This window comes from Gadus morhua, chromosome 15 (genome assembly GCF_902167405.1).
Source record: "Gadus morhua chromosome 15, gadMor3.0, whole genome shotgun sequence".
Lineage (NCBI taxonomy): Eukaryota > Metazoa > Chordata > Actinopteri > Gadiformes > Gadidae > Gadus > Gadus morhua.
Genome location: NC_044062.1, coordinates 3463316 through 3481399, shown reverse-complemented (window position 1 = coordinate 3481399; position 18084 = coordinate 3463316). Strand labels below are relative to the sequence as shown.

The following is an 18084-nucleotide window of genomic DNA, read 5'->3' as shown; positions in this document are numbered from 1 at the left end:
CATGTAGGCCTAGATATCAGCTATGCAACGGTAACTTATATGTTATCATTTATATATTAGTTTAAAGTTTTGTGTGAGGAATTTCCACAATTGATAAAAAAGATCCGCAGATAATAACCCAATCAATCAGGACTTGACGATACAATGATATATCTGCAGATAGATATCATGACCAAAAACATAATAATTTATAATAAATCTTGTTCCTTTGGTTCCCCAGTCACTGCAGGGACAGATGACGGGCCGGCAGACCGCGGTCGAAACACTCCGCAAAACGTCCGACTCTCTGATCTCGTGCGAGGGCGACCTCCTCAGCCACCCGGAGGCCATCCAGGAGATCGTGGGTGAGTGGTTCTGACCCTCATCTGGACACCATGGCTCCATGACATCTGACCATCATCTAAACATCATGGCTCCAGCATACTGCACTGTGGCCAGGCCTCCTTCAGCCGGGAAACACAAGTTGGATGTCCTTTTAATGTTACCGCGATGGTCACCTCATTAGTGACTTATGGATTGATCATTTTTAAATAACAAAGTGGTCGCTGGTAAGCCATAAAAAAGTAGAAACCTCCCACTTGGACTTTTTGGATAAATATAATAGTAAAATCCATCAAAATGTATTTATTTTTATGCCGCAATCATTCTCGTCTTGGCAAACCGAAGCAATGATTGGTTTTTCCGTTGGGATTTTACCCAACGCCGTTCCTTCACACATTCCAAAAAAAGGCATAAACTCAAATATCTAATAACATTCTATCAATCACCCAGACCAAAACTTCCTGTTATTTCCAAAGCGTGTGACCGCAACACATATCAACCCTGGGGGGGGGGTGTGTCTGTCTCTGTTCCCCGTCCGCGTCCTCAGATGACATCGCTGAGCGCTACGACAACCTGTCCAAGTCGGTGAGCGACCGCAACGAGAAGCTGCAGATCACGCTGACCCGGTCCATGAGCGTGCAGGACGGCCTGGACGAGATGATGGGCTGGATGCAGGGGCTGGAGGACAGCGTGAGGGAGAAGGGGTCCGTCCCGCTGGACTCCCCGGCCTTGGGGTCCCTCCTCAGCAAAGAGGCAGTACGTAACCCGGGGTACCCCGGGCTTAAAGTTTTTTTTTTTTTTTTTTTTGCTAAAGGGTTAAAGGTCATGCTTAAATACATTGCACTTTCTAAAATGCCTTTTTAACTTCGCCTTCGTTTTCTATCTATTTTATTCCTTTTTTTTGCTTTACCTATGTTTTCTTTTACTTATCTATTGTTTTATTTTATTGTATGACAATGTCAATACGTGAAGCACTTTGAGTCTGCCTCGTGTATGAAAAGTGCTCTATAAATAAAGTTGCCTTGCCTAAGTGTTGAGGATGAAAACACATCACCTCGACGGTGATGTGTTTTCATCAACATCAAGATGGCTGCCGCCGATATATCACTTTTTTCGTTGCTCGGTTGGGTTGAAGGTCGGTTCCGATTGTGGCCAGTGCCAATGTTGTCTGCCCTTGGAAAAGGCAAAATGAACTAAGGGGTTCCAGGCTAATACAAAAGTTTCTCTTGCTACGATTTGTTAAATCCTCAACTGTAAATGTTTCAGAAACAAGAAATGTATGGATTTTCAGTGGTTATCCTGCATTCCTCTATTTCCTCGTAACTGATGCATTCCTTCAAGGTCTGACTGTGTTAGGGTTTAGCCCTAAGAGGCTCAACACCAAGGAATTCTGCCCGGTACAAGCCCTGCAACCTGATTGGTGCTACTTTGTGACCGGAACAAAATCAGCCATTCTTTCTGAACCTAATATACAGCGATTGCATGTAGCTTAACGCAACCCACTCTCAACAAGGCCTGCCATGAAATGCCGTTCAGAAGCGCGTCCTTACAGTATTGGTCTCTTCTCAAGGCGCTGGGCCAGGACATTGCCAGCCGCCAGAGCAGCATCTCCGCCATCAAGGCCAAGGTGGAGAAGTTCGCCGAGACGGCCGACGCCAGCGCCGCGGCTCCGCTGCAGTCCAAGATGGAGTCTCTCTCCCGCCGCCTCGCCGACACCTGCGACTCCCACAACCTGAAGGTGTCGGGCCTGGAGGAGGTCAAGGACAAGGTGGAGCGCTTCGAGAAGACGGCCGAGGAGGTGCAGCAGTTTGTGCAGAAGCGGTCGCAGGAGCTGCGCGAGACGGACGGCCCGGGGAAAAGCTTCAAGGAGCTGTCGCAGCTCGTGAAGGTATTGCCGGGGTTCTGGTTCTGATCGATAGCCATATGATTGTTCTGCTTATCCTGTTTCTGCTAGTATCAGTATCAGGTACTCCTCCTGTGGGATTCTTTTAGCTCTAGTATCAGCATCAGCATCGGGTACTCCTGGTGTTAGGATTCTCATATTTCTAGAATGAGAGTCAGGTACAGCTGCCTTTCTGATTCTGATAACTCTAGTATCAGTGTCAGCATCAGGTACTCCTGGGGTCCTGATTCTGATACTTCTGGTACTTCATTAATACACAGAGGTAGGGCGTCTGTTACAGATGTTGCCCAAGATAGATCATAAGTGTGTAAGAATAGAAGAGAGAAAATATTATATACAGTGTGAAAATATATTTGCAAAAATACTGGAAGATATCTAGAACATTATACGTAATAAACCTAATTTAATAAACAAGAAAACACATGTTACTATAAAAATCGCTCACATGCACATCAAATATGAAAGTTGCACATGGCACTCTTTGTTGTAGCCTTCTGGATCTTCTGCTTGTACTAAATAAAACCATTGCCGAATGTCAATCAATTTCCCCCATTATCAACCCGATGAATCGACGGTTTGTCGCTGTGGCGTCCCCGCAGGACACCACGGCTGAGATGGCCGAACACAGCAAGGACCTGGACATGCTGAAGAGCCTGTCCAAGGAGCTCTGCCCCATCAACCCCGAGGCGAGCAAGGCCCAGATCCAGGGCCGGCTGGACAGCCTCGCCAGTGACTACAGCACCCTGAAGGACATCGTGAAGGAGAAGTGAGTGCTCTCCCGGGCCTCATTCAGGTTAACGTTTAAAGTTGGAGTGATACATGACTTGAATTTGGAGCAGAGTAGACCGTTCCCAGACTAGACGGGGGCGACTGGCCTAGCTGACACAACGATTTCCCAGTTTTCTTTCTAAATTACGCTTTTACTCTTGTAAAAGTCACAAAATGGCATAGTAGACATGCAAACACATCCAAAACCTAAAATTGTAAGAATAACCAGAATTTAATACGAATCTGAGGTGGACTGTACCGAATCTTGTCGAATCGAGTTGCTCCTTCAGGGCAGCGTCACGCATTCCCACACGCGGTCCACACAACCAAACCATTGTCTCCCTGTATCGGTATCTGTATCATGATCTCCTCCCCCCCCCCCCTACCCAGGGAAGAGGAGGTGTCCTCCTGCCAGGATCAGCTGGCGGCGTTCCGGACTGCGGCGGGGGCTCTTACCTCCTGGCTGGAGGAGACGGACCGGAAGGTTCCGACCCTTCAGCCCGGCAGCGGCGGGACACAGAGCCTGGAGAAGGACCTGCTCAGCCTCAACGTGAGTCGGCCCGCGGGGGTTTGTTGTGGAGACGTGGCGTTGTCCCCGCACGTGTTTAGACTACCGGCTCCTTAATCCACTGTTGTGTTCCAGTGGAGGGGGGGGGCCCGGCGCTGATGTCACTGTTTGGACACTCGCAATCTGGGGGCTGGCAACGGTGTTGCTAGGAACGGATGTGTGTGTGTGTTTGTGTGTGTGTCTGTGTGTGGGTGCGTGTGTGTGTGTGTGTGTGTGTGTGTGTGTGTGTGCTTTTGTGTGCATGTATGTGTGTTGGTGCGTGTGTGTGTGTGTGTAGGTGTGTGCTTTTGTGCATTTGTGTGGGTGCATGAGTGTGTGTGTGTGTGTGTGTGTGTGTGTGTGTGTGTGTGTGTGTGTGTGTGTGTGTGCGTGTGTGTGCGCGTGCGTGTGCATACGTGTGCGTTTGTTTGTCTGTGTGTGCGGTTGTGCATGTGTGTGTGTGTGTGACTGTTATTATAACAGATCACACCGCTAGCCCTCCCCTAACAGCCTCCAATTAATATCTCTCTCCACTGGGCCGAGCTCAGGAGATGAATGGAGAGCCATTTAGCCCAGGACGCGTCTGGTGGTTGAGGCGCTATATCAGCCTGACCTTCAGCCTGACAGCCTACTTCCAGGAGAGGACCCAGTGCAGTGATAGCGCAGGGATCCCGGCCTGTGTAGTAACAGGCACAGACAGCGCCGTTAGCGCCGGCGCAACAGCGTACGAGCGGAAAATAGCTTACTCTGATGAAAGACTTCTGCGATACTCCTGCCCTGTGGTGCATGATAGAGATGTTATTTATATCAAATGATCTGACGTTATTCTAAACAAACCATTGCAACGCTGACACTAAATATAATAGCATTGCTGTTTTCAAGGTTCAAGTTGTGTTAGATATATGCACAATAACAACAGGGGAAGTCATTAAATGCCATGAACTACTCCTTTTTATACCGGTTTACTTATGTTTTTATATCATTCGTATATATATATACGTATATTAGTGCGGTCAAGCGATTAAAATATTTAATCGTGATTAATCGCATTAATGCCATAGTTAACTCACGATTAAAAAATGTTCTATGCTAAATATCCCTTGATTTCTTTGTCCCATTAATTGTTCTCATTTTAATGCTCTTATCAACATGGAGAAGTGCATTGGCTTGCCTTGTGCAATTTTTTTTTATTGATAACAACATTGGCATATACTGATCAAAACAGGACGATACAAAAAGAAAGCCTATAGTGCAGTTAAACGATGAACATACAAACATATGCCGTTAAAATTGGTTTGCGTTAACGCCGTTAAAATTGGTTTGCGTTAACGCCGTTAATAACGCGTTTAACTGACAGCACTAATATATATATAAATCGTTATCCCGCCCTCAATCAGACACGTGGTCCTCCCTCTGTGATCAGTACGGCCGCACCTTCCCCCTAATACTCCGTTACTGCTATCCATACACACGGTCTGACCCGCTGCTCTCTCTGCTCAGGGCTTACTGGAGGAATGGACGGCCAAGGGCCCCGCAGTGCAGGAACTAAACAGCCAGGGTGCCGCCCTGTGCACACACATCAGCGCCCTCACATCCCCGGCCAAGAAAAACGGGGCCAATAAGTCAGGTAAGGCCCTGGGGCTCTGCGGTAGAGCATGCGTTGTGTTCTGCAGGCATCGTGGCTAACCGCGGGGGTCAGGGGGGGGGGGGGTCTTCTGTGTGAGCAGTGTCTCACATGAGCCTTGTTGTGTTGTTGTGTTTTCTTGCATTAGCTGTTACTAACGGTGGTGGTCCGGCCGGGAGTCATGCCTACCTTACCAATAAAGGTAGTCCTCCTCTTGGCCGTTTCTCTTTCAATACTATGAATATATATATATTTATATATATATATAACTTTATAACTTTCCTGCGGTGTAAAGGTTTGAGGTTTGGTGCTTGAGCCAATCCCTCTTAAACCTGCGCTGTGTGTACCTTTGTCTCGGTGCCATCGTGCAGATTTAAGATGACGTTAACATTAATCGCATCGCCCTACGGCATGACGTTGGTAAAACGCTTCAGCCCGGGTCACTCACACCCGTCTGCCCGTTCACACCGCCCTCCACAGACCTCATGGTGATCCAGCAGAACATGTCCTACGTCAGCGAGGGCTACACCACCCTCGAGGGCAGGCTGAGGAGCTCAGCGGCCCAGCTCAGCGAGCTGCTGGAGGGGGTGAAGGAGACCCAGAAGGAGGCGGACCTCATGGTGGCCTGGCTGGGGGACATGAAGCACAAGGCGGCCTCCGGGAACTCTGAAGCCGGGGAGAAGGGCTCGGTGAAAGCGCAGCTGGAGCAGCAGAAGGTAGGGTGTGACCGGTGGGATGTAGTGGGTAGGGTATCCCACTGAAAGACCGACCTGTAGGCCTCTTAGGGCAACATGCCTCAGCCTCTCCTCCATCAGATTGACGTGTAGTTCTATTCATTGTTAGTGGTTTTGGATTAAAGGTTCTCAGGAGATAGTCAAATATTAAAACTATCTCCTCAGCATTTAACACTGCACCCTTTGTAGTTTGTCCATGGACTGGGGTGGATTTTTCTCGTTGATCGTCTTCTTTGTCTGTCTTGACAGGAGTTTGAAGCCGACATGAAGCAAAAGCAGGAGAAGCTCCAGCAGCTGAGACAGAAGCTCCTCCACCTGCTGGAGACCCACCCGGATTCTCCCGAGGCGGCGACCTGGAAACAGATGCTGGCAGAGATAGGTGCGTTGAACCAAGGGCTTTATCCTCAAAACGGCTCCAATAACTTTCATTCAATCTGGTGAAACACGCGCCATCGTGACTGCTGATTGTGTATCGCTGTAGTGTGTGTGCGCCACGTTTAGCTTTCACAGGAGGGCAAGTGACAGACAGGCACACAGATTTAGACTAATCTGAATTAGCAGGTTCATAAAGTGCGTTTAGTACTGTGGTGTGCTTTATTCGTCCGTTTGACCGTTCTGGCCAAATAATCGTTCATTCCAGTTTTTTATTGCACCAAGTGGTTTAAATTAGTAGTGAAATACCTTCTGCTTGCACATCAAATTTTACCACATCAATGTTGTAAAAACGCTTTAATGTGCGTCACCGCCTCTCCTGGCCAATAAATTGCCGCGGCCCGAGTTTCAAAGTCCGGCTCAGCAGGGGGGTTTACGATTATTAAAGAGGGCAGCTTTCCTGGACGGAGAAGAAGGTGGTGAGGCTGACTCCTCACTGACTGTGCTCAACGCTCAGACGCCGCCTGGGATGAGGTCACTTCCTGCGCGGAGGAGAGGAAGCAGCACCTGGAGCGCTCCAGCCGGAACCTGGAGGCCTTCCACACGGCGGAGCCCCAGCTGCGGCAGTGGCTCTCGGAGAAGGAGCTGATGATGACCGTGCTGGGGCCGCTCTCCGTCGACCTCAACATGCTGAAGATGCAGAAGCAGCAAGTCCAGGTACCCCATTGGTCAAGGCTCCGGAGGCTGGCAGTCCCCTCGGCGCTGCGGCCATAAAGAATGTGTGGTATCGGTAGCCGACGGCCCATTGCTAGTCTTCCCTGTTAAAATGTTTTCATGGGGGGGTGCCCCGGTGGTTTACGGGGTACAGCACGTACCATTAACGCTCAGTTGTTACCGTAGCGACCTGGGTTCCAATCCTGCATGTGGTCCTTTGCTACCCTTTCCTGTCTAACTCTTCATGAATAAATAATTAAAATGCAAAAATAATCTTGTTCAAATAATCTTGTTCAATGATCATCATATCAAGTCATTCCTTCCCCTCAGATCCTCCAGAACGAGTTTGAGAGTCGTAAGCCCCAGTACGAGGAGCTCCACAAGGCCGCCGCCGCCATCCTGGACCCCACCTCCTCCACCTCCCCCACCTCCCCCTCCTCCTCGTCCTCAGAGGTCCAGGCGGTCACGGAGCAGCTGGCGGGTGTCACCCAGAAGTGGGAGGACGTGACGGGCCAGCTGGGCAGCCGGGCCGGCCTCATCGACCAGGCGGCGCTGAAGACGGGCCAGCTCCAGGAGCTCCTGAAGGGCCTGGGCGCGGCCAGCGGCCGGCTGGACGCCCAGCTCAGCGGGGAGCAGGGCCAGCAGCACAGCACCCAGCCCGACGCCGTGAAGAAGCAGCTGGAGCAGGTGCACTCCATCTCGGCCCAGCTCCGGGAGGAGAGGCGCAGGCTGAAGGAGGCGGAGGCGGTGGCGACCGAGCTCACCGCCATGGTGACGGAGGACTACCTGAAGGCCGACCTGGCCCGGCAGCTGGAGAGCGTCAGCAAGCCCTTCAAACAGCTGGAGGAGAAAGCAGGTTTGGCTCCCGTGATTGTTTTACTCTGTTTACAATTGTCCGGACTGGAGGATGTGTTCACTTTTGGAGAGCACATCATGTCATGCCGTTTATAGCTCATGATTCAACTTTTTTAATCTTGAGCGATTGCACAAGTGCGTTTCTTGTTGCGATTTACTCATCGCTGAAATATTCGCGTTGCATTATGTTTCCGCCAAATTAATATCCATGGTCCCTGAAGGCTTGTGTGTTATCTCTAGATGTCTCGCTTTAGTTTCTGTTAAGATTTAGACTTCACTTAGAGTCTCATGTCGTCATAAAAGTGATTCAAAGCAGATAACCCAAAGTGAAAACAGTGTCTCAACGATGTCAATCCAACATGCGAGATTTACTCCACCTTCTCCTCCCGACAGCCAAGCGCGCCCAGCAGCTGGCCTCCACCTTCGACAGCTCCCAGCAGTTCCACCGCGCCTCGGAGGAGTTCCAGACCTGGCTGGACGAGAGGCTCCGCGAGGAGGCCTCCCCAAGGCCCGTCTCGGCCCAGGTGGAGCCCCTCCAGCGCAGCCTGACGGAGCACGAGGCCCTGCGGCGGGCCCTGAGCGACCACGAGCGGCCCTACGCCACCATCGCCGGCGAGGGCGAGGCGCTGCTGCAGGACACGGACGGCGCGGAGAAGCTGGCGCTGCAGGGCCAGCTCGCCACCCTCTCCTCCAACTGGGAGGCGGTGAAGAAGGGCTCGGCCGACCGCGGCGAGGCCCTAGCGACCGCGCTGCAGCGCGCCGTGAGGTACCGCGACCAGGCGGAGAAGCTGAGCGCCTGGGCGGAGGAGTGCGAGGCCAGCCGGGACCGCGTGCAGACGGCCGTGGACCCCGTGGCCCTGGAGAGCTCCCTCTCGCAGCTCAAAGCCCTGCAGAAGGACGTGGACAAGCACCGCGGGGCGGTGGAGCAGCTCAACGCGGCGGCGGACAGCCTGCTAGAGGCGGCCAACGCCGACACCGACGGCGTCAAGGAGGAGCGGGCGGCCCTCGGCGAGAGGGTGGACAAGCTGGCGGAGGGGCTGCAGAGCAAGAGGGAGTCGCTGGAGAAGACCTCGCAGACGCTGAAGGACTTCAACGACACCCGGAAGGAGGCCAAGAGCCAGATAGAGAGGGCCCAGAAGCAGGTGGAGGCCTACGAGTCGCTGGGGGCGCAGGCCCACAGCACCAAGACCCTGACCAACATGAAGGCCCAGCAGAAGAGCCTGGAGGCGGTGCAGAGCCAGCTGGAGCAGCTGAAGAACCTGGCCAAGGACCTGGTGGTGGACGTCCCCGACGCCGACGGCGTGACGGACCTCCTGCTGCAGGCCGACGGCCTGGAGAAGGACTACGGCTCCCTGAACAAGAAGGTGGAGGAGACCTGCTCCACGCTGGAGGGCAAGCTGCAGGGCATCGGTCAGTTCCAGAACGACATCCGGGAGATGTACGGCGAGTTCACCGACCTGGACGACGAGCTGGACGGCATGGAGCCCGTCGCCCTGGACCTGGCCGCTCTGAAGGACCAGCAGGAGGGCATCCAGGGCTTCACCACCAAGCTGCGGGAGGTGACGGCCAACACGGTCAACGCCGGGGAGAACTGCAGGAAGATGCTGGAGACGGAGTCGTCGCCGGAGCTCTTCGGCCTGAAGAGAGATGTGGACGCTCTCAGCAAGCAGTGCGGCAAACTGCTGGACCGGGCGAGGGGCCGGGAGGAGCAGGTCGTGGAGGCGCGCCGACACCTGGAGGAGCTCCACTCCAAGCTGCGGCGCAGCGGGGAGAAGCTGAGCCGCGCCGTGGCGACGGAAGAGGCCCAGGGGGTGGTTGCCGTGGAGACGGAGGTCATCAACCAGCAGCTGGAGGCCTTTAAGGTACGGTCGGACGACGACGACGTCAACATGAAGTAACACACAGATGCGATGCCTTTGCGATCGAGTGTTACGTTGGATAATGTGTGAGTTAATAGGCTGGTAAAGGGCGGGTTCACAGCCTCGTTTGGTGTCGGTGGCGTGTCTCGCGTTTCGTGGCTCTGCGCTCCGGGGCTTCGGTTTTGTTTGCCACCTCACGGAACCTGGTGATGTAACACTGCCAAGGGATGTGCAGCTTGCCAGCTTTTATGTATATTGTTATAGATCCAAAAGGTATGAAGGGAATCTCACCACCGTTTTGCAACATTTCCACTGGGCCTTTATCAGCTTATAAATGCGTATTCTACATTTACATAACATGGATCATTTCAGTTCTTTCTCATTCATTTCTTTCTGGGTTTTCTTTTGTCACGGTGTGCAGGAGCTGTATCTGTATGGTTATTGTGACCATTTTAAATTGAATACTAACAATAATTTAAGCTACTAATTTAAAGGATGTGTGCCAAAGCCATATATACTTTGTAGATGGATTGGGTTTAACCACACACCCATTTCATATTTTCACACAATGTCCTGAACCTCCCACCACCTCAACACTACCAGTGCTACGTCTCTCACACGGGGGGTTGCTGTAGTGTAACCCCCATTTGACCGGGGGTCCCGGCTGCCTGATTTGTGGTGATCCTCTGGTACAATCCGGGCGGAAGCATCTGGTGCTTTCACCCGACGTGCTGAGATGAGTGCCCGTGATGGGCACTAGCAGCGCTGGTGGAGGGCCGGCGGTTGGGGGAGGGGACGGGGGCAGCAGAGCCAGGTGGTTCACAGCAGGACGTCGCTGGGTACCCCAGATGAAGGCTGGCCTGGTTATGGCCCCCCAACTCTCCCCAGTGAAGCAGATTGATTGTGATCGCGTCCTGCTGAACACTCCGTAATCCCGAGGTCCACGTTGTCCAGACCTTTAGATTGAAACCCGGGTCTTATCAAGCATAAGACCCGGGTTTGTCAGTTAGACCCAGGGTGTCCGCGCATCCTTAAAAAGTCTTAAAAAGTCTTAAATTCATGTTTCTAAATTGAAGGCCTTGAAAAGTCTTAAATTCGTTCCAAATTGTATATGCTGGTCTTAAATACTGTAACTCAAGGTCTTAAATTTGTCGGGCATTATTTTTCTCGTTTGACTTTTCAGGAAGGACATATAGAGAGGCTTCTTTCTTGCTAGCTGCATATATAAACGATTATCTGCGTGCTTGCTAGCTAGTCTGCGACAATGGGTAGGTGAATGAGTCTCATTGAGTGACACACATGCTATGCTTGTGTTATAATACAGCAGGATCCCCCCCACCATTGCGTGTTTTAGGTCTTACATTTCATTCAAGGTGGTATTAAAAAGGTCTTAAAAAGTCTTACTGTTGACTTGCTGAAATCTGCAGATACCCTGGTTAGACCAGACAGTGTGTTGGGGCTTTGGTTTGTCGTAGAATCTGCTCAAAGGTTGTGGAGATCACTGGGCTATAGTTGAACCGTGGCCTTGGTTGAACTTGTCGTTTCAATGCGAGTCCTGTGATGGGATGCACCCGATGGAAACACAGGTCTGACACTTCACACTGGAATGCAAACTCTGTGGCCCGGTCTGAGTTCTCCCATGTAAATCTGCTGAATCTGCTGAAATGATAACGGATATTCAACATACAGTAAATTCACTAATTCAGCAGTGTGACACCGTTTAAAAACACACAATCACCGGTATGAGTCCCTTGTGTCTTGCCGCGGTGTATACCTTCTGAGGTGAATCCTTGCCTTCTGTGTAGCCACGGGGCGTGGTCTGAATGACGTAGGCAGTAGTCTGCCTGGCCCAAGCTGTGTCCAGAAGGTTATGCAATCCAAACCAGAATGAGAGGCCTGACCACCTGACGACGCGGTCTCGACTCATGGGATCTCAATGGGAGAGAGATCCGATCAGAGACCGCCCAGACCTGGAGCTAATGGGTCCTGGCCTGATGGGATGATAGGAGTGGACAGAGGCCTACGCTGAGTGCCTCATGCCAGTAACGAATGTGTGGTTTCGCTAATCAAATGATCCATGAGTCATTCATGAAATGAAGGAGCGGAAAGTGATGTTATGGATGAGGTCACCCTCGTTGCTATTACAGCGATATGGACACAAAATCCAACCAAACATATCTTAAACATATCTTTAACATATCATCAGACTTTTTAAAAATAGGGGATTGGCTTGTCTTTCATTTCTGCTGTTCTATTTAGCAGTTAAATAAGTAACAGGCTGTTCCATACCCAGGAGACCATTTTACAGATTTAAAGAGTCAAATGTTGAGTATCTGCAAAACGCTTAAAAGCCTTTAAATTCCTATAGAGTATAGTAAAGAGGATTAACCTCTTTTTGGAATCGAAATGACTATAATGTCTATTTGTTACGTGAACTGCGAAAAAAATGCAAATGGTAAAACCAATATGTAGGTCACATTTTGTCATTGTGACAGGCCCAATGGGGTGTCTTATACATTAGTGGGGTGTGGCCCAATATCCCGTTGGGCTTAATGGATTATGCTATCATTGTGGGGCTTGGTTTGTTCGTGAGTGTATGCCATCCAGATCCAATGTCTGTTGTGTGCATGAATACAAACAGAAATGTTGAGGGTGTTGCCTTCAAACAACGATCTATTCAAATCGTTGGCAAGCACCGTAATGTGCTGTTGAATCTGTGGCTATTTCCCCTTATCAAAGTCACGTTTCAGTTAAAGTCTTGTTATAGCATAGAAGGAATGCGAACATAGCTGCCCAGACAATCTATTTAAAAACAAAAAAATGGAATTAGAAAAAGAATGTGCCCCCTGAAGAACCCAATGGAAAACTACATTAAGAACTGGTGTGGACTTATTGGTGCACTTGTTCACCACAGGGGTCTATCAAACAGCTGATTTGTCTTCCCCTCTCAGACGCTACGCAAGTGAAAACAAACGTTGAGGGCGTCGCCGTCAAACAACTGATTGATTGAAAGTGTTGCCGAGCAACGGCCGTGTTTTTTGTTTCACCGTCCCGACCTATCAGCGGCCCCCGTCAGGACTACAACAGCCTCAGCTGCCGGCAGAAAATCCCCCCATTGTACTTATTCCTCGCTCGGCGCTTCCCTGGGCTCAGCGTCATGGGAAGCGCTGTCAGAAGACCGTCCGAACAGCAACAAAGCTCACCTTATTCCTATATTAGGCTGCTCTCTGTTTTCATACCCAAAAGGCCTGGGATGGAGGGGAGGTTGTAGATAAGGTTACGTTGTGTAGTGTGTTTTCAGTGGATCACGATCTAAGTGCTGTAAATCTCCCTATTCTCTCCCTCTCTCTCTCTCTCTCTCTCTCTCTCTCTCTCTCTCTTTGGGCACCGCTGGCAGCTCTGATGAGGGGAATAAACAGAACAGAAGACAGGAATGGGCCCAACCTTATTTTATGTGCTTTTACCTTTTTAGGTCAGGCTTTGGAAGAGACGACTCTCTTTTTTTATTTTTTCAGTCCGTTTTTGGCACATGCACAACGTTTCGGTACATACTGCATATACATCTTCGGCGAACGGCTAAAAGGGAAAACTAGTAAAAGTGAGTGTGTGTTACTGTGCGTGCGTGGTAGTAAAATTAGTTGTTCCTCTGGTGTCCTCTCTCTCTCTCTCTCTCTCTCTCTCTCTCTCTCCCTCTCTCTCTATCTCTCCCCCCTCTCTCTCTCTCTCTCCCCCCTCTGTCTCTCTCTCTCCCCCCCTCTCTCTCACTCTCTCTGTCTCTCTCTCTCACCCTCTCTCTCTCTCTCTCTCCCTCCTTCCCTCTCTCTCTCCCTTCTCGCTCTCTCTCGCTCTCTCTCTCCCTCCTTCCCTCTCTCTCTCTCTCTCCCTTCTCACTCTCTCTCTCTCTCTCTCTCTCTCTCTCTCTCTCTCTCTCTCTCTCTCTCTCTCTCTCTCTCTCTCTCTCTCTCTCTCTCTCATCCCCTCATCCTCTCTCTCTCTCTCTCTCTCTCTCTCTCTCTCTCTCTCTCTCTCTCTCTCTCTCTCTCTCTCTCTCTCTCCCTCTCTCTTTCGTCCTCCCTGGCCACACAGACATGACCTCAGTGTCTTTTGTGAACCTGATTCACACTGTGACTCTTCCCAGCGCTGAACCAGGTGTGTGGGCTGGGGGGGGAAGTCAGCGACCATTGTGAGCCAGCGCATAGCGTTGCTGCTGAGTCACCGCCACATAACAGTGACACTCTCTCCCTCGCTCCTGGAGGGGGAACCTGACTCCCGACCGCACGGCCTCCTGGGAAAAGCAAGCACGTACACGTTAGGTTGCTTCTGCCTTAAGGATGTTAGTCGTGCGATGAGCCACCTCTGCCACAGTTTTTTTTTCTTTTCGAAGTGAATACTGTTATTCACGGAGTCTGTGGCCATGGTGATGGGGGGGGGGGGTGATGTCATTGACACCCCCTACTGTCGGTGTGACAGATCAGGGGGGCGGTGATGACAGAGTTGTGTCTTTGCGTGTGGTATAGAGACGGAGTGGTGTGGCCTCGACGTGACGTGACTCCTTTGTGTTGTGTTGTGTTGTGATTGGGTGGGGATTTCTCTTCATGGACGACATGTTTTGGAGTCAAAGTCTTGATGGAGCGTAGAAGGAATGTGGAAGACTAGTTTGTGGCAATTTGGCTGTGAAATAATAAACCTGATATATACTTTGCCGCCAAGAAGCCAATAAAAATAACTAAAATAGTCAAATAAGAATAGAACGGGAAGTACTGGTATTTGCTCATTATCCTCCTAACTCTGGATCTACTGAACGGCCGATGTCCTCCACTAGTCTGTCTCACTGTGTCTGCTGAGGGCCAGGAACAAGACAGGGGGAGGGTGTTGTTCCGGCGCGTTCTTCTCCCTTCTGCGTCCACCTCCTCACCCGGCTACCGACGGCGCGCGGGGCGATCCGGGATTCGTTTCATTAGCACTTCCTGTCCGCATCTTCTCACTTTTCCTCCCACCCCAAAAAAAACAAAACAAAGCGCTCTTCCGCTGGCTTGGCAGAGCTGCCGAGCGTTACATTACCTGGGAGCAGCATTCCTCGGTAATTAAGAGGAGCGACGGGGTCCGTAGCTACTGGCCACCACCCGCACACACAGCAGGAATTAAAACAGGGGGGGGGGGGGGGGGGGGGGGGGTGTATCTATTTCTGCTTAGTGTGTGATGTCATCCGAGAGTGAGATCGGCTGCATGCTGGTCTTTGTTGATTTTTTTTTTAAAGCTCACCCCCTTCCCCCCCCCCCCCCCCCCAACCCCCACCTCAGTGAGAGCGTTAGGGAGACTGTGTCAGGGTTTGGGAAGGGGGGGCGGGGGGGGGGATCACTGCTAGTGAAGTCATATAGGCTGGAGGAGACATAAGGGGAATTAGTGAAAAAAAAAAAAGGGTCACGCTTCAGCCAATCAACATGTGCTAGAGCCGCCCCCAGCACGAATGGAGTTGTGGCAGATGTTGTCTGAATAATGAGCGGGGGCGGGGCCTAGTGTCTCTGCCAGGGAGGGAGGGGGGAGGGCTGTCAGAGTGAGAGGAACGATGAGAGAGAAAGGGCTGGCTTTTTGTTTATCCAGCACTACCGGCGTTTCTCTGGAGCCGCGGCCCGTGGAGGGATTGTTTAAGAGGAGCTCTCTGGACGCGCTCTCCCCCCTGGAGGTTGTACTCTGGCCCGAGGATTACATGGGTGTCTTTTATGCAGCAGGACCCAGGGAGGAAGGCTGTGCAACCGGAGGGACAGCAGGGAAGTTTGGGCAAGCCTGGAGAGGAGAGCCATGAGGAATATGTTCTGAAGGGAGAGTGGCTTCATGAATGAATGACGCGATTCCCATTCTGGATCCTGATTTCTTCACTGTTGCATTTTTGTTTGTGGGCTTTGGGAGTACATTTTCTATTTTTGATGCTATTGTTTATTTATTCTTGTTATCTAGAAGGCATTGTGATGTGATTTAGCACACAACGAATCCAGGGATAGTTTTATATTTTTGTATCCGAATATGATTCAACGCTTTTGACATACATGAATCAAAAACAAAAGATACATCTTTCCCCTTTTTTTTATCGTTTCTTTTAAATGATTTTCAACTGGACTCCTTCCTTGCTATGCACATCGCCTCGCACTTTATCCTCGCAAAAAAGTGCTGTGCCAAAGCCAGGACCGGGCCCACCGCGAGAGAGCCCCCCGCGTCCCTCCACCCGCGGCGTTCCCCCGCCCCGCCCCTCCGTCGGTAGCGCCTCCGTCGTCGGGCGATGGGGAAGCCCCTCAGCCGCCCCGACTGCCTCCGGCAGAACCCCTCCTGCGTGGGCAAGGGGGAGGAGGAGGAGGAGGACTTCAACGTGGACGACTGCTACGTGCCCCAGCGCTCCATCCACGACTCGGTGCGGCTCAACGAGCACATCGACTCGGGCTCCAAGGGCAGCCTTGGGTCGCGCCGCCTGGCCGGGACCCTGCCCTACGTGCACCGCACCCTCGACCCGGACGCGGGCGTGGGCCTGTGCGGCAACGGCGTGCTGTCGTCGTCCAGCGCCTTCGAGCTGCGCGGCCGCAAGCCCGCCCCGACGGACTGCGACGGGCGCTCGGCGTCCGAGGGGCTGAGGCTCAACGGCGACGTGGTCCGCGGCGCCGACGCGCTGCTGCTGGCGAGGGCGGGGCTCCAGGCGGGCGTCCCCGAGAAGACGAAGGACCGCGCCCGCCGCCGCCAGCAGCATCAGCAAACCCACCAGCCGCCGCCGCCGCACCGCCGGCGCTCCTGGAGGTCCTTCGCGCCCGCCCTGGCGGGCGGCGAGTACGTCAGCCGCAGCGGGAGCCTGTGCACGGAGGGCAGCGCGGCCGACGGCGGCCGGGGGCTGAGCGCGACGGGCTCGCTGACCTCGGAGGACGACTCAGGGCTGTACAGCCCCACGGCGGAGCGCGAGCGCCTCCGCGGTGGCCGCCGCCTCCGCGTGCGGCCCGGCGCCGGCACCCGGAGCCTGTCGTCGTCGGAGGCCGTGCACGCGTCCGGCGAGCTGAAGGCGGGCCGCTCGCTCAGCTCGGGGCAGGGGGAGTTCCCCTTCTCCCCGGCCCGGGACACTCCGTCGCGGTCGCCGTACGACAGCAGCAGCCTCGTTCGCCCGGCGCGTCCGGGCGGCGAGCGCGGCGACAGGGAGCCCTTCCCCAACGGCGTGCTGTACCGGTACGCGGCGGGCCGGTCCTACTCCGGGTCGGGCTCCAGGACTCTGAACGGGGGCCCCGCCGCACCGTGGCGCTCCAAGGTCCCCGCGGACTACGACGAGCTGTCCACGGCCGAGCTGTCCACCGTTGAGCTGTCGGAGGAGGCTCCATCCCCGGGGGACGGCGAGCTGGTCAGCGTGCTCGTGACGCAGCCCGAGACCCGCGGGAACTCCGCGGCCCCGGCCGAAGACCAGCTGCCGGCAGACCACTGCGTGGTGCAGCTCGGGGCCTCCAAGTACACCATGGAGGACTTGGAGGAGTTCCTGCAGTCCGTGGAGGCCTGCCTGCCCAACGGCACCGTGCAGGCATTTGAACAATCCAGCGGCCTGGACATCCAGACTCTGTTAGCCGCCATCGCGTCATGTCCAGAAATGGACTTCATTGGTTGTTTCCCCGCACAGGTGCCCAAAAATAGCTCCCCCCCGTCTGTGGTTGTTTCTGTGCGTTCGTCAGCGATCTGGCTGAACACGTGTTTTATTAGATGACCGTGCCAGTTCAGATTAGTCTCTCCAGGCTGCGCTGCCCCGGCTTGTTCCTTGCCTATCAGATTACGTGGTGGCCGAATTAGGTTTAGCCCCGCTGGTACGTCTTGGAACGTCTGGGTCTGGGTGATCGTGCGCAGCCCAGATTTAAGGGGATAGCAGTGCTTCGTCTGGGGATTGGTTACAGGGAGTGGTGTGTTGTTAACTCTAATCCACGGTGGATGCTGTCATCCATCTGAAGCTCTATCTCTTAAACAGGAAAACCCTGTTTTTGGGAAGTGGCCAAAAGGGTTCTTCAAAGTCTTATCAACCTCAGCCATTCATATCCACAATAGGCAGTCACAATTGTTTCACACACAATTGAATCGTTTTGATTTCATGCACATAAGGAGCGGATTTGTGTTAGTCCTATTCTGACACGATGCATCGTTTAGGTTTAAAGAAAACATGTGCGTGAGCATTCAGACGGTAACACAGAACATCTCCCGCCCTGAAACCAGGTGTTCGAGAAGGAGGAGATCGAGCCTCTGCAGACGGAGCTCCAGGACATCAACTCCCTGGGCCAGGCCCTGATCCAGGGCGCCGCCAAGGCCTCCAGCACTCAGGGTCTGGAAGACGAGCTGGACAGCATCAACGCCAAGTGGAACACGCTCAACAAGAAGGTGGGGAC

General features: G+C 52.8%; 1 protein-coding gene across 14 annotated transcripts in view; it reads left to right on the top strand.

The window, feature by feature from the left end:
* Positions 1 to 18084, top strand: part of dst (dystonin) — a 118763-nt gene that overhangs the window by 63105 nt on the left and 37574 nt on the right. For 13 of the 14 annotated variants that reach the window (XM_030378492.1, XM_030378488.1, XM_030378498.1 and 10 more), the window contains 13 exons: positions 221 to 344; positions 869 to 1077; positions 1892 to 2209; positions 2824 to 2990; positions 3383 to 3542; positions 5040 to 5166; positions 5312 to 5365; positions 5644 to 5879; positions 6147 to 6276; positions 6787 to 6986; positions 7314 to 7839; positions 8232 to 9700; positions 17915 to 18076. In XM_030378492.1, the coding sequence (XP_030234352.1) occupies positions 221 to 344; positions 869 to 1077; positions 1892 to 2209; positions 2824 to 2990; positions 3383 to 3542; positions 5040 to 5166; positions 5312 to 5365; positions 5644 to 5879; positions 6147 to 6276; positions 6787 to 6986; positions 7314 to 7839; positions 8232 to 9700; positions 17915 to 18076 (3882 nt within the window). The remainder of the gene's footprint in view (positions 1 to 220; positions 345 to 868; positions 1078 to 1891; positions 2210 to 2823; positions 2991 to 3382; positions 3543 to 5039; positions 5167 to 5311; positions 5366 to 5643; positions 5880 to 6146; positions 6277 to 6786; positions 6987 to 7313; positions 7840 to 8231; positions 9701 to 17914; positions 18077 to 18084) is intronic. The other variant, XM_030378487.1, reaches the window with a different exon arrangement.